Source organism: Zingiber officinale, chromosome 5A (genome assembly GCF_018446385.1).
Source record: "Zingiber officinale cultivar Zhangliang chromosome 5A, Zo_v1.1, whole genome shotgun sequence".
In the NCBI taxonomy this organism is placed as follows: domain Eukaryota; kingdom Viridiplantae; phylum Streptophyta; class Magnoliopsida; order Zingiberales; family Zingiberaceae; genus Zingiber; species Zingiber officinale.
The window spans coordinates 134,325,189-134,338,714 of NC_055994.1; the positions used below are offsets into that span (position 1 = coordinate 134,325,189).

The window sequence follows — 13,526 nt, forward strand, 5'->3', positions numbered from 1 at the left end:
ATGAATCGATCCGAGCATGTAAACTTAGAATTTCAAGTTTAGAATTTGTCAAACGATTATACTTCTTAATAATCGATTTCTAATCCTAATTTCAGTCGTTCCAAGATGAATTTGTATCTTGTCTGATATTCACTTAACCTCAACTACCATGACTTCTTTTATCCAACATTCAATCATGACCTACTGAGATTTCTCGTTACCTAGTATTCGATCAACCTTGACATGTCAGAGCTTCTTCACCAAATATTTGGTCAACCTTTGATCTACTTGGCGAATAAGGTGTGGCCCCTGAAGTTATGGTCAAAATCAAGAGAATCGACTGATGTGTTAGTCAAAGTTAAGGAGGAGTCAACAGTTGGGGCTAGCATGGCCACATGTCTCGATCGAGTGGTCTAGCCGATCGGATCATTGGTTCGATTAGATCTTGAGTCTCTCTGGGTCGATGGGACCCTGAGCAACATTGGTATCATTTAGAGTCGCATTCTCTTGGCCTAATCGAATATGCTAGGTGTATAGCCCAACTGGACTCTTAGACCGAGCGGAGGCCGAGTTCTCAAGAGGGTCATCCTTAGTCGATCCGACCCCGTCTGTGAACGAGGTTCGATCAAACGATAGAGGTGACTCGGTCGGCCTATCATCAAAGCATGTTAAGGGCTCCTCGATACAATGACCTAATATTCTTTTTTGACGTTTTACGTAACCGTTGTCTGAAAATCAAGGAAATATTCTCTGTGCAGTTTATATGACGAAAGCTTCCACCCTGCAAAGCATATAAATGGTGAGTCTATTTTTGGGAAGGTGTCAGAATGGTTGGTCCTTTTTTGAAAATAATTGTTATTCGTGCACAAAGAAAAAATAATAATATATAAGGGATCTTCTCCAAAAGGCACAGGTATGTTACATTACGCTATACAACATTTACACTCTCAGAGTCATTGTTCATTTTATACTGTTCATCTTTTTTCCCTCTCGATCATCTATTTGACCACCCTCCCTGTGTATTGGAGTGTTTGTGTCGAAGACCCTTGATTTCGGATGTTTTTCTCACTCTACTTTCTTTTTTGACATGCAGGATCATTTGACGTTATCTTCTTCTAGCTCAGAGTCTTCTCCTAGTCAACATCAAAGTCATCTAACTCGCGATCCATCTTCTTTGATTTCAAACAGAATCAATCGCATTAGTTGCAACTTGTCGGGATACCTCATCCCACCTTCGCAAACAAGCTTGTTCCATACTTCCTCGTGCCCAAGTAGGTGATGGGTGCTCTCTCTCTATCCTGCCTGACTTTGTTTCTTGTAAAATGAAAGAAGACGATCCTTTATTTGCAGGGTGAGAAACTATTTGGACTTGAAGGTGCTGTGGAAGCAACAACTAGTAGTATTTTTGAACAAGCTAAGTCAGTCAAGGGACTGGTTGTTAGAATGTATACTAAAAGTCTAGTTTTTTATATAAATATTTATTTTGAAATAAGAATCACATTGGTCAAATATCTGCATTTAGTTAAATGCAGTTGTCCCTTTAATTTATATTGTAGATAACATGGTGTGTGGTGTCACACATAAGATCATATTATCAGTTACTTATAAATTATAAATAATAACTCACAATTAAGATAGATTGAGGCAAACCATTAGAATGGTTGTAGTATAATTTGATATTAGTTTATCTTGACTATAAAATTACAATAGTATAGTATGTGTGTATTGAGCAGGACCATTTGAAGTTATTCCTTTTATACTGACTGTATAAAAAAACAAAACCTCTTTTAGTATGGATGTGCGTACTATTAATCCCGATATAATAACAAGCATATGTACTTAGTATTTATTTCTTTAATTTATCAAAGGGTGAGATTTATTCGTTAAATCAATAGACCCGATAAGTTGGGAAATAATATTATTTATATGGTGTGTTGTTGATTATAAGAAAGAACTCATATTGTAATATGAGATTGGTGTGGTAGTTCAATAATAACTATTTAGTGGTATGAGTTATTATTGATGAACTTGAGTTGGGTGTTCGAGTCAAACACAGCAAGCTCAAGCTCATCAGGAAGCCAAAACCAATTCCTCCTCTCAGTCCCTGCTGTAGCCTCTATAAAGTCTCGCATTCGCCCGTTTTGATTTTCCTTCCTACCCAAGTGAGGGGTCGACCACATCCTTGCTTGGTGCCCAAGCAAGGGGGTGGCCAAGCCTTGCTTGGTGCCCAAGATGTGGGTTGGCCAAGCCATGCTTGGTGTCTAAGCATGGGGCCGACCATAATAGAAGGGAAAAGGAAATTTATTTAAAACAAAATTTTATTAAAATCTTTTCTTTTATACCTTTCTACAAATGATTAAAAGAGAGATTTTAATTTTGTTAAAATCTTTCCTTTTTTATAGTTATCTGTTTAAAAAAAAGATTTTAATTTTGTTAAAATCTTTCCTTTTTGTAACCAATAATTATAGAAATAAATGGAATCTTTTGTTAAAAGAAAGTTTTGTTATAATCTTTCCTTTTATAGATATTTATAATGGTTTAAAAGAGATATTTTAATTTTATTAAAATCTTTCCTTTTTTTGTAACCATCCACAATAGCAAATAAAAGGAAAATTTTGTTAAGACTTTCCTTTTTAGCCGCTAGGAAAGAATATAAAAGAGGAGGAGGGTGGTGCTCAAAACATAACCTAAGTCCTCTCTCTTTTATTCTGTGGTCAGCCCTCTTCTATTGTTTTTCTTTCTCTTGAGGCCGGCGACACCTTGCTTCAATCTTTGTGCCCAGCGGTGCTTGGAGGAGAATAAGAAAATGTTCGGGTGCTTTGTCTTGGTAGATCGTCGCCCACACGACGTCCAGGCACTATGTGAAAATCGTTAATAGACTTCAGATATTATCCGAAGTAATAGGTAGTTAATTACCGAAGTAGACGCACGTGAAGTAAAAGGGTAAATTTTTTACTTCACCACATATTATCAAAGTCTATTACCGGTTCAAAACCGGTTCAAAATCGAACCGTTTTTGAAGTAAAAACGCTCTATTACTTCATCAAGACCAATAAAAATACCGAAGTAATTGATGATATATTACTTCATAGATTACGTTATTTGACGAAGTAAAATATGTATACGACTTCACATTTATTGAATTTTGGTATAGTAAATATTTTATTTTACTTCCGTATAATTTGACTTAGTCGAAGTAATTGATACGAACTACTTCCCAAATTTGATCAGTAGTGAAGTAAATAGTTTCTTTAATTACACCACTATTTAAATTTATTGAAGTCTTTTGTGTTGTATTACTCTGTCATTTATTCGTACCGTTGAAGTAATTGACAATATTTTACTACAATACAATTTTAATTGACCAAAAGAGTATATGATAATGTGTTACTACGACATAATATTTTTCACTATCAAAATTAAATAAATATATCATAAATATGTATCAAATACAATCCAAAAGTATATTCATAAAATACACATTTAACCATAACCCAAAAGTTTTTGTACCCATAAATCTCTAAATACAATCCAAAATTTATATCATAACCTACACTTAAGCATCTTTATAGAAGTAGGTGAATTCGCTCCATTCACTTCTGACTTCATCATACTGAGATTGACTGTAATACTGTTTGTTTTTTGATGTTGCAAACTGAAATATAAACAGAAGTTTGAGAGTCAATGTAAAATGATTCAATATTTCATAAAGAAGATATTTCATAAAGAAGATATTTTAAAAAGAAGAAATTCACCTTCATCTCCAATTGGGGATATTCATCCAAGACTATCTCTTTCATGTATCACATTATACAATATCCACATTCAACACTAGCTTTGTGTTTTAGATTACCCTAATCAAATTGAAAATGTCATCAATAAGTTATAATCCAAATAATAAGAATTATTAACTGATATCTAAATACATAATCACAATGCATACCGTCAAATGTTTAAAACTAGGTCCTTTTGAAATACCCCTTGCTGCATTGTATAACTTGACCCCACTACATTGTAAAAAATAGAAAGTTATTTTTTCAACCTCTAATGAATTTAATGTATATATTCACAATCAACATAATCTACTACCTACTTGGTCACAATAATTTGCCAAGCATGATCTCGGTTCCTATTACTCAAAGAGTTCAATAAATATATCATATTCTTATCTTTATTAATTATAGTCAGGAGTCCAATGTTCTCGGTTGTCCAATCAGATGGCAAGACAAGAGTGCTAAGTGTTGTTTCAAGTTATACATAGTAGAGGTGACCGAAACTCCTATATCTTAGATAGAGATTGTCTAAAACTAATTACCAAAAAAGAGAATTTTTATCCCGATACATAGGGCTAATTTATGTTTTCACAAAAAAATAGGTTCTTATAATCAAGATTCCTATAAAATTGTTTCCTATACCATAAGATCAAAACAAAAGTTGTTGTCTTCTGTTCCCATGCCATATAACAAAGCCGATATTTTGAAACCAAACTAATGTACTAACTGTTTTGAGCAAGATTCAGTAACAAAAATAAACTAAATCCCTTATAGATCGATACAGGCCTAAGGTGTCAGACATAATTAATTAGATTCTCAAGTGTGGATCAACAACTCAATTATGGGTATAATCATGATTCCAGATATAGTCTGGAACTAACTACACCAAACACCACATATCTCTACGAAGAACAGGTAGAAGACCCAAAGAATTAGTACCAGTTAGTACCAACTTAGTCATCATCTTGCCTTTGATCATGCATGGCATTTAGATGTATCCCATACATTATATAGCCCAAACGAACCTAAGCATAGGATCTATGTGATATACATAAGCTTGAGACATCTTCCTTGATCCAACCTGAAATATGCAAAAGCATCCATCAGGAATTTGCGGTAATCAACTTCAAAGAATCAGCTTAATATGAAAAAAAAAATTAACAAATATGCTATCAAATTTCTACATATGTTCCCTAGAAACTAATATTTCCATGTGTCACATTCTAATGGATTTGTACAATGCCCTGAATTATGTAACACACATCTGCATATAGATATATTTTAAACTATACGACATCATTGGGTAAGATTTAATAACCTACAATAAAATCTGTATCTACTTAACTAATTTGTCTTCAAAACATGTAGGGAACAAAACTGAAATTATATGTTAGACATAAGGCATAGCATGTACATGTTTTCTGTTTCTATATTGAGAACATTGATATCATGGTGCATGCCTTTTGTTTGCTTCTTATGCCAACAATACCTTAGGGGGTTTGAAGGGATAATCTGGAGGAAAGTGGATAGTGACAACAAAAACTCCCCCTGCATACAGACTGTCGGTGGACCCATAATTGTTGCTTGCCAATGAAACATATCTTCAGCAACTGGTCCTGCAGGACAATAAAATTTCTGAAACTGATTGTACAAAACTACAAATTAAGGTTAGATAAGCATGATTCAGACGCTTGAGAAGTTAACCAAAACCAAACCAACATTAGAAATACACAAGCAACTCAAATCTTTGGTATATTGAATTGAGAACTTCATTAGCTGAACACTAAACTAGAAAGAATGTTTCCTAAAAGAGTAGCATAATCTTGCTTATTCTGTATGTACCTGTGTCATTCTTAAGGTGCCATGTTCTATATTTTTCCATGAAATTGGTTGCTTTACCATTCAATAAAGTTTATAGGAAATATAATGGAATTAGCAACTTGGTAACATGGATAAGTGGATAAAGAAGATACATGAATAGTGACATGGGTAAAATTATCCATCAATTCTAAAAGTCTCTTAGATGGATGGCACATATTCTTTGAGAAAGCCAACAGGGAATGATCTAAGTTATATAGACTCAACATACAAACATAGGAAACCTAGGAAAAACATTAATGGCACAACATAGGAGAGAAGGGGTCGAGAAGGAAAACCTAATGTCGGGTGACTCTCAGCTTCAAGGAGAAAATGCCGAAGGAGAAGTTGTCGCCTCGCGTCGGGGAGAAACGCCGAAGGAGGAGGTAGCCTTCGGGGGGAGGGGCACGAAGGAGAAGGCTGGTGTTGAGTGGCTGTCACACGTTAGGGAGAAACTGCAATGAGTGGCCGTCGCGCGTCGAGGAGAAAGCGATGAAGAGAAAACGCGAGAAGAAAAGGGCAGATCTAAGGTTTAGGGTTCGGTGAAAATACTTATAATAAACCAATTCAACTTTTAACCATCTATAGCACCAATATTAATCCATTTAACTTATTACTTCATCAATTATCCATATAAAATTTATTTTATAACTTATTACTTCTCCGAATATATATTATGAAGTAAAAAGTCAAGTAAAATTAGAAATGAGATCCATGTTTTTAAACCTATAAAGTATAAAATTATATTTACTGCATCAAATTTATTATCGAAGTTGATTATCATATATTACTTCGCAATTGTTGATTGCCGAAGTAAAACAGTGGCGAAGTCTATTGTCCATTTTCACATAGTGAGGAGGAGGAGAGGAATACAGCAGAAGATCAAGAGGTATTTGTCTACGAAGAAAGGTACAACTAGTTCGTTATTTCGCAACAAAACTAGTTTAGTTTTTCTTTGTATGGATCCTGAAATATCAACATAAGAGACTATCGATTTTGTGCTTCAATTGAGTTCTCTTTAGTTAAACCAAAGGTTCACTGTAAGGAGTTTAAATATTTAATTTCTTTAAAAGGTTTTGTCTAGGAAGTGGTGGATGCTCTCATAACCAAGAAGGCCGAGTGACTCGCCAATGATCTGGAAGTCAATCCTCGAAATAGATATTTAATTAACTTCTGTAATATGGTTAAACTTTTGAAGAACACATGAGTTGAACTTGGATTAATAATGTTAAGTTTCGTTTGCAATCCAAGTTTAACTTTTGAAAAACACATGGGGTGTTAGGAAAAGTTCTGTACTTATACAAATTTTAATACAGGGGAAACATAACGGAATTCTGAGTAGCGCCAACACTGGTACCAAAGCATCATTCTCAATTCATCGAAACTTCCTGGGTCGCCGTCAGCACCAACTTCTGTAAGGAGATAGTAGAACCAGCTGATGCTTATATATGTGCTCGCTGGCTAGCTAGCTCTTCAATGAGTGTAGCTATGTGGGGAATTCACTCCTGAGTTCTGATCAAGAAGGAAAAAGCTGTGGTGGCACTGCTCAATAGAGTCACTGTTGGAAATGGACCCTCATTTGGTTGGGTTTTCATGGCGAAATTCTTGACTGCATTGTCTCAGAAGCTGAGGAGGAATTAGAAGAGACGATAACTACAACCACTGGAGAAAAGAAGGATTGCCTATTTGCTTCGGTTTTATCAAAGCAACTGAACGTGCACAAAGAGGATACAAGCAAAGAGCTTTTGGAATGGGGATCAAGACCCTCATTTGCAAACAGTCGCCCTCCGAACACATGACAGTAGAAAAACGACACCGTAAGAGTTGACAAGGAATTTTTCCTCTTCTCTTTGCTCTGTGACTGAACTTTTTTTAGGATCATTCTCAAGCTATCTAAGACGATCGAGACATGAAATAATATAATACACTAGTTCAGTTCAGAAATGATTTGATATTGTAGATTTGTAAGTACTTTCTGTTGGATGAATAAGCTCACCCTAACAACATTTAATGATAAAATCTAGTTATATTATTGCTAAAAGAATTATTAGTTAAAATTAATCTCCATAAGATAGATATTTGAACTCATTGTTCTAATCGTCTCCTATCTATAATGGAGTTGTTCGTATTGACCAACAATGTGAAGAAACAAAGATATCTTAGAATCATGCAATGGTTTTACTATATATTTTTTTAGAAATGATAATTGCATAGGTAAAAGATAATGATTAGGCAAGAATCCAAAAAGATGAAGGGTAGTAGAATATTCTCTATTTTCTCGCCTTTCACATGTATAACATATTTGTTATTAAATTATTAAATTGTATTGATTAGAAACGACGTTGACGGAAAGGACACATAATTTTTTTTATTTTCTAGACTTAACTTCTACCCAAATTACGACGAAATATATATATTGGCAACAAAAATAATTTTTTTTTATTTCGACTAAATTATATTTTACTTTCTTTCGGAAATGTTAAATTAATTAAATTTAATCAAACATTTGACATGCGGATCATATGGGCTTCAGCAGCGAAGTGAATCCATCGTCAGCCCATTTAAGTGCTTCTGCAAGGCATAAGATGGTAAAGAAGGTAATCAATCTAAATTAAATCAAATCTAAAACGAATTAAAATAATTATTCAAATTTAATTTAATTTTTTCTATTAGCTTGAGTTTGCTTCAAACTTGATTGGTGTAGATTCTATTGAACTTTTAATTTGAGTTTATTTGATTGTTGGAATTTTTTACTTTGTAAATTTATTTGGTTAATTATTAAAGTTATAATACAATTTTATTTATTTATTTTAATTGTTAAAAAAATATAAAAAAAATTAATTGAGTGTTAAAAAAATAAAGTTCTAGTAATATTTGTTTAAATGCTATAAAAAGATTTAAAAATTAAAAAGGATATTAAGTTCTAATAATACGATTTTTAAAATATATATAATATTTTTTGCTACTCAATCAACTTTTATCTAAAATTTAGGAGAGCCCTAAAAAAGATAGTAAAAAAGGTGATAAATAAATTTTGTTATCATTTAAGCAGTGGAACATCTAAAAATTGGAAGAAAAAAAATATGATGCATTTTACATTTTTTATTTTTTTTAATGGTAAATCTATCTAAGCTAAGGATAATTAAATATATATATATATATATATATATATATATATATATATATATATATATATATATATATATATATATATATATATATATATGACTATAATCGAACAAAACCTAGCAGTATATTTTAGAAGCTTCTTAAAGGTTATTGCCCAATCAAATGGTCCTACTTAGGTAGGACAATATAATTTATCTTTAGGCATGCAGTGGATTGACAGGCTAAATTAGTGAGAACATAATTTTCCCAAGTACTTTGCCACCAGGATTTCAAAACAAAAAACAAAATCCATGAACTGAAAAAAGCTTCTCAAAGGCCATTTTAAAAAGCCCTTGTTGCAAAAGGCGGGTCCCGCCGCCCAGCGGCCCCCTCACCCCTGCCCCACGAGTATGAGAGGGAGTAAATCACGGTGAATACGGGCCCGGCGATGACATGGCGGTCGAAGGTGTTTAGCACGGACAGATATTGATGTTATCGCAATTGCTGCCGCAGACCTTCGACCTCCCGACCCATGTTGCAAGAATACCATGTCATAACCGGTTGATCCCGCCCGTGGGGGCCCATTTTAAAAAGCCCTTGATAGGAAACATGATGGTTCATGCGTTAACATAAAAACAAAACAATGACAAGGGTACGGATATCCTACTGATCTGTACTCTACTTTCTAAGCCGATGGCAACTTTTTTCCTTTTTTTTTTTTTTTACTTGAGACATGAGGCACGTGAGAGAATAAGATTATGATCAAGATTCTCCACCGATCTTTTCCATCATCAAGGTTACTTTTTATAATTGTTAAATTTACTCGGATCTAACTGGTATGAATTATGAAAGTGGCATTCATGGGAAAAGTTAAAGAAATATAACATGTAATTGTTCTTAATTTGTGAAGTCATATTTCGACCTTAATTTAAAGCCCCTCCTAGTACGAGAGGTTCGCAGACCCTTAGCTTGATTGGATCAAAACGATGCCTCATTATTAGAGCACATTAATTACACTTTGCCACACCCTCATAGCTAGCTTGTGAAGCACATTAATAAGAGCATATTCAATCGTTAAAGTTCTAAATGAGGTTTTTATGATTTCAATATGTCATATCATTATTATAAAATTTCATTGAAATATGAAAAATTTTACATACAATCCCTATTGATAAATAAATTTTTACATGCAGCCCCCACCTATAAAAATCTTTATTTTCACTCCATAGTCAAACATATTTATCTAATTGTCCATGATACTTTTAGGTATAAAAGTCTAAAAATCAGTATAATTCTTATTAAATTCAGTACATTAAATAGAAAATAATACTAGATTAAAATATACTAGATTTTCTTTAAATAGTAAAGACGGAAAATATGCTATATTTTCTTTAAATGGTACTCAATTAGATAGAAAATATATTAAATTTTCTTTAAATAGTAAATAATGCTGAATTTATAAGGAATTATATTAAGCAGGAAAAAAGTCGCGCTCAATTTAATAGAAAATATACTCAATTCTAATTTAATGTGTTGAAATTAATAGGAATTATACTCATTTTTAAATTATTTGTACCGAAAAAATATTAGGGTTAATTTAGAAAATGTACTCGATTCTAGCATAAAGTACTGGATTCTAGTGTAAAGTGCTGAATTTAATCGAAAATATACTCATTTTAAAACTTTTTATACCTATAAAATTAGAGGGGCAATTTAGATAACAATAATTGCATAAGGGAGTTGAAACAAGTAATACTTTGCATGCAGGGAGTGGAAATAAAATTTTTTGTGAAAGGGGATTGTATGTAAAGTTGTGATTATGATTAGAAATTTTTCTTTATTTTACCCTTAAACATCCCCAATGGCTAAAGCTCTAAATAAAATTTTTTATGATATAATTAAATACAAAAGAGTAGCTCTGAGTTTTCACTATTACTCTTGAATTATAAACCTCAAACCTCATATCTACAATAATTTAAAATTTTTTATTCGATTTTTTTTTATTTTAAAAATTTCTCACAAATCTTTCGTTGGAGATGCTCTAATTAGATGTGTAAATGAGTCAAGCCGCTTGTGAGCTATTCGAAACTCGATTCGATAAAAGCTCGTTTAATGAGGCTCGTTAAGATAAACAAACCAAGTTCAAGCTTCACAATATTTGACTCGTTAGCTCGTGAACATGTTCGTTAAGATCATAAATCAATTTTTAAATAAAAAAATAATAGTTTTGATATTGAATTTATAGATTTTACACTATACTTATGCAAAACATAGACAAATATATTAAATTTATTTATTAGAATAAAATTATAAATTTTAACAAGAATATTATAATTTTTTTAAAATATATAATTTTATTTTTAATGAATATTTAAATTTATAATTTATATTTATTAAGCTCGTTTAAGCTCGATAAAAGTTAGAATAAACTCGTGAGCCATGAAAATATTCGTTAAATAAAGTTCGAACTTAACTCGATTATAAACGAATCAAACTCAAATATCCAAGAATTCGATTCGACTCACCTCGATTACATCCCTAACTTTAGCCGAATCCAAATCCACATTAATTAATGCAAAAGGACGGGATGCATCGTATCCTTCTTTTACCTTTTTGCCGAGTCGATGAATGCAAGGTCGGTTAATGCATCTATCAAAAGTGCATCTCGTTCGCTAGCCATTAAAATTGATGACGACGAAGACTTGTATTTGGCATTTGCGCCTTTATAGTAGAGGAAGCTATTCTACTTTCATGCTCTACACATTAAATCGGAGGAATAATTGATAGAAGCAATTAATTGACGGCTTGACTTGTGAGGATGCAGGTGAGCTACTATATTAGTTTTGTGGGCTATTTACCACCTGCTACGCTTTCTAAACCCCGACCCCGGCAATGATGCATTGACAAAGTATCTAAACAACGTATGAAGTTGGGGTGTTTTATATTACAACCTGCTCTGCTTTCTAAACCCCGGGGCAATGATGCATTGACAAAGAATCTAAATAACATATGACGATGATAAGGTAAGTAACGTGGGGCTCTTAAAGTCGGGATTAAAGTTAAGAAAGACAGATGGTGTTGTGGTCAAAGTTAAGGAGGAGTTAACAATCAGATTGTATGGCCACGTACAGGCCAAATGGTCTGGTCGATCGAAGCGTGTCTATGTCAAGGACCGCAGCGCCGAGCACAAACTCTTCCGAGCCTTGGTATTAAATTTTGTCTGTCTACTTTTGTTTTAAGAAATTAACTTGTTTTATGTTGAATTGATAGGATCACGATTGCACGGTGGAGTTTTTTTGGAGTCCGTTCCTGGTGGAGCTGAAGGAGAGGGAGGGAGACCGTGCAAAGATCCTGCATCTCGACAATCTCTCCACCAGCGCTCGCTTCTGGCGAGGTGCCGACGTCATGGTCTTCAACACCGGCCACTGGTGGACGCACCATGGCAAAATGAGGGCCTGGGACTACTTCCAGCTCAGAGAAGAACTCACGGAGGAGATGGAACCCGCCGAGGCTTTCAACAAAGCCCTTAGAACTTGGGCTCGCTGGGTCGACCGCAACGTCGACCCTTGCCGGACCGACGTCTTCTTCCACAGCATCTCGCCAGAGCACAAGAGGTAATTCGGAAAGTTTGAAACACAAAATGCAGAACCGAAAACTGATTTCAGTTAATGTGAAATTGTGAACGACGGATTAAACTGCAGGGAGAATTTACAATGGTGCTACAACCAAACTAGACCCTTCTCCGACAACGAGGGATATCTGCAGCTGTTTCCCAAGTCGATGGTGAAGCTAGTAGAGAGGACCCACCTGAAGATGAGGGCGCCGGTGCGTTATCTCAACGTGACGAAGCTGTCAGAGTTCAGGCGGGACGCCCACACGGGCGTGTACACTAAACGGCAGGGGAAGTTCCTGACGCCAGAGCAGAGGAAGTAACCGAAGAGGTTTGCCGACTGCAGCCACTGGTGCTTGCCCGGATTGCCCGACACTTGGAACGAACTCCTCTTTGCCTCCCTCCTGGAAACCAGCTTCCCTGCTTCATGAACAGAGGCTGGTGGATCACAATCCTCGACGGTGTGACTCAAGATTCTAATGGCGCTTATATATTATTTTTGAATCTAATTAGCAGCAATAGTTGAATATCAGTCGACGTAGGTATGCAAATTGACTTCTTGTAGATTTCATGCAAGAAGAGGCAGCTGTGACCTGTGTATTTGAGGCGTAGCAGAATGCTGCATCATATCCTTGTTACGTGCTCACTCAACCACAGAATTCAACAGTTTTTTCTTTCAAAAAACAAAAAAGAAAAGAAAAAACAAAGATAAATCATGTTATTGGAAACGAAGTAGAGGCCAGTATCACCTGCATCTTTTCTTGTCGAATTACAAGATCAAACAAGAGAATGTTCTCTTTAGATGTATTACACATGTGGTGGCGTAACTTGCCTCGTTCCAAAAGCCATAGTTATCTCAATCATGCAATGGCTTTATAAATTTTAAGTACAAGTATTAGGTAATATATGGAATGAGATCAAGTGCACAGATCACACAACGCAGGATATCTACGTCCTTGAAACATTTGTTGCTGTCAAATGCTGCATGAGGTTGGAGTACCATAAGGACATCAATGCAAGTAGATGGATCGATACAAAATCAAATTTATTCACTTTTGCCTTAGTCCATTAGCTAGGTGATCACAAACAAAGGGCATGCATCTAACTCAATAGTGTTGGCAGAAGGAATCATATTCATCCATTAAACTCTAACTGAGAATATATGAGAAGTGGCATTCAAATCCATTAAACAGTATATG

The 13,526-nt window shown here is 34.4% G+C and overlaps 1 protein-coding gene across 1 annotated transcript; it reads left to right on the forward strand.

Annotated features, from left to right (window-relative positions):
- Positions 1–11,984: 11,984 nt before the first annotated feature.
- Positions 11,985–13,422, forward strand: LOC121981929 (protein trichome birefringence-like 1). The gene is made up of 2 exons (XM_042534714.1): positions 11,985–12,331; positions 12,419–13,422. Exons 1-2 carry the CDS (start codon positions 12,123–12,125, stop codon positions 12,648–12,650), a joined length of 441 nt encoding a protein of 146 aa, XP_042390648.1. The 5' UTR covers positions 11,985–12,122; the 3' UTR covers positions 12,651–13,422.
- The last annotated feature ends 104 nt before the right edge of the window (positions 13,423–13,526 follow it).

Coding starts and splice junctions, on each gene's coding strand:
- LOC121981929 (XM_042534714.1), top strand. CDS start 12,123: ATGGTCTTCAACACCGGCCACTGGTGGACGCACCATGGCAAAATGAGG. Junction 12,332..12,418: donor ATCTCGCCAGAGCACAAGAG/GTAATTCGGAAA, acceptor ATTAAACTGCAG/GGAGAATTTACAATGGTGCT.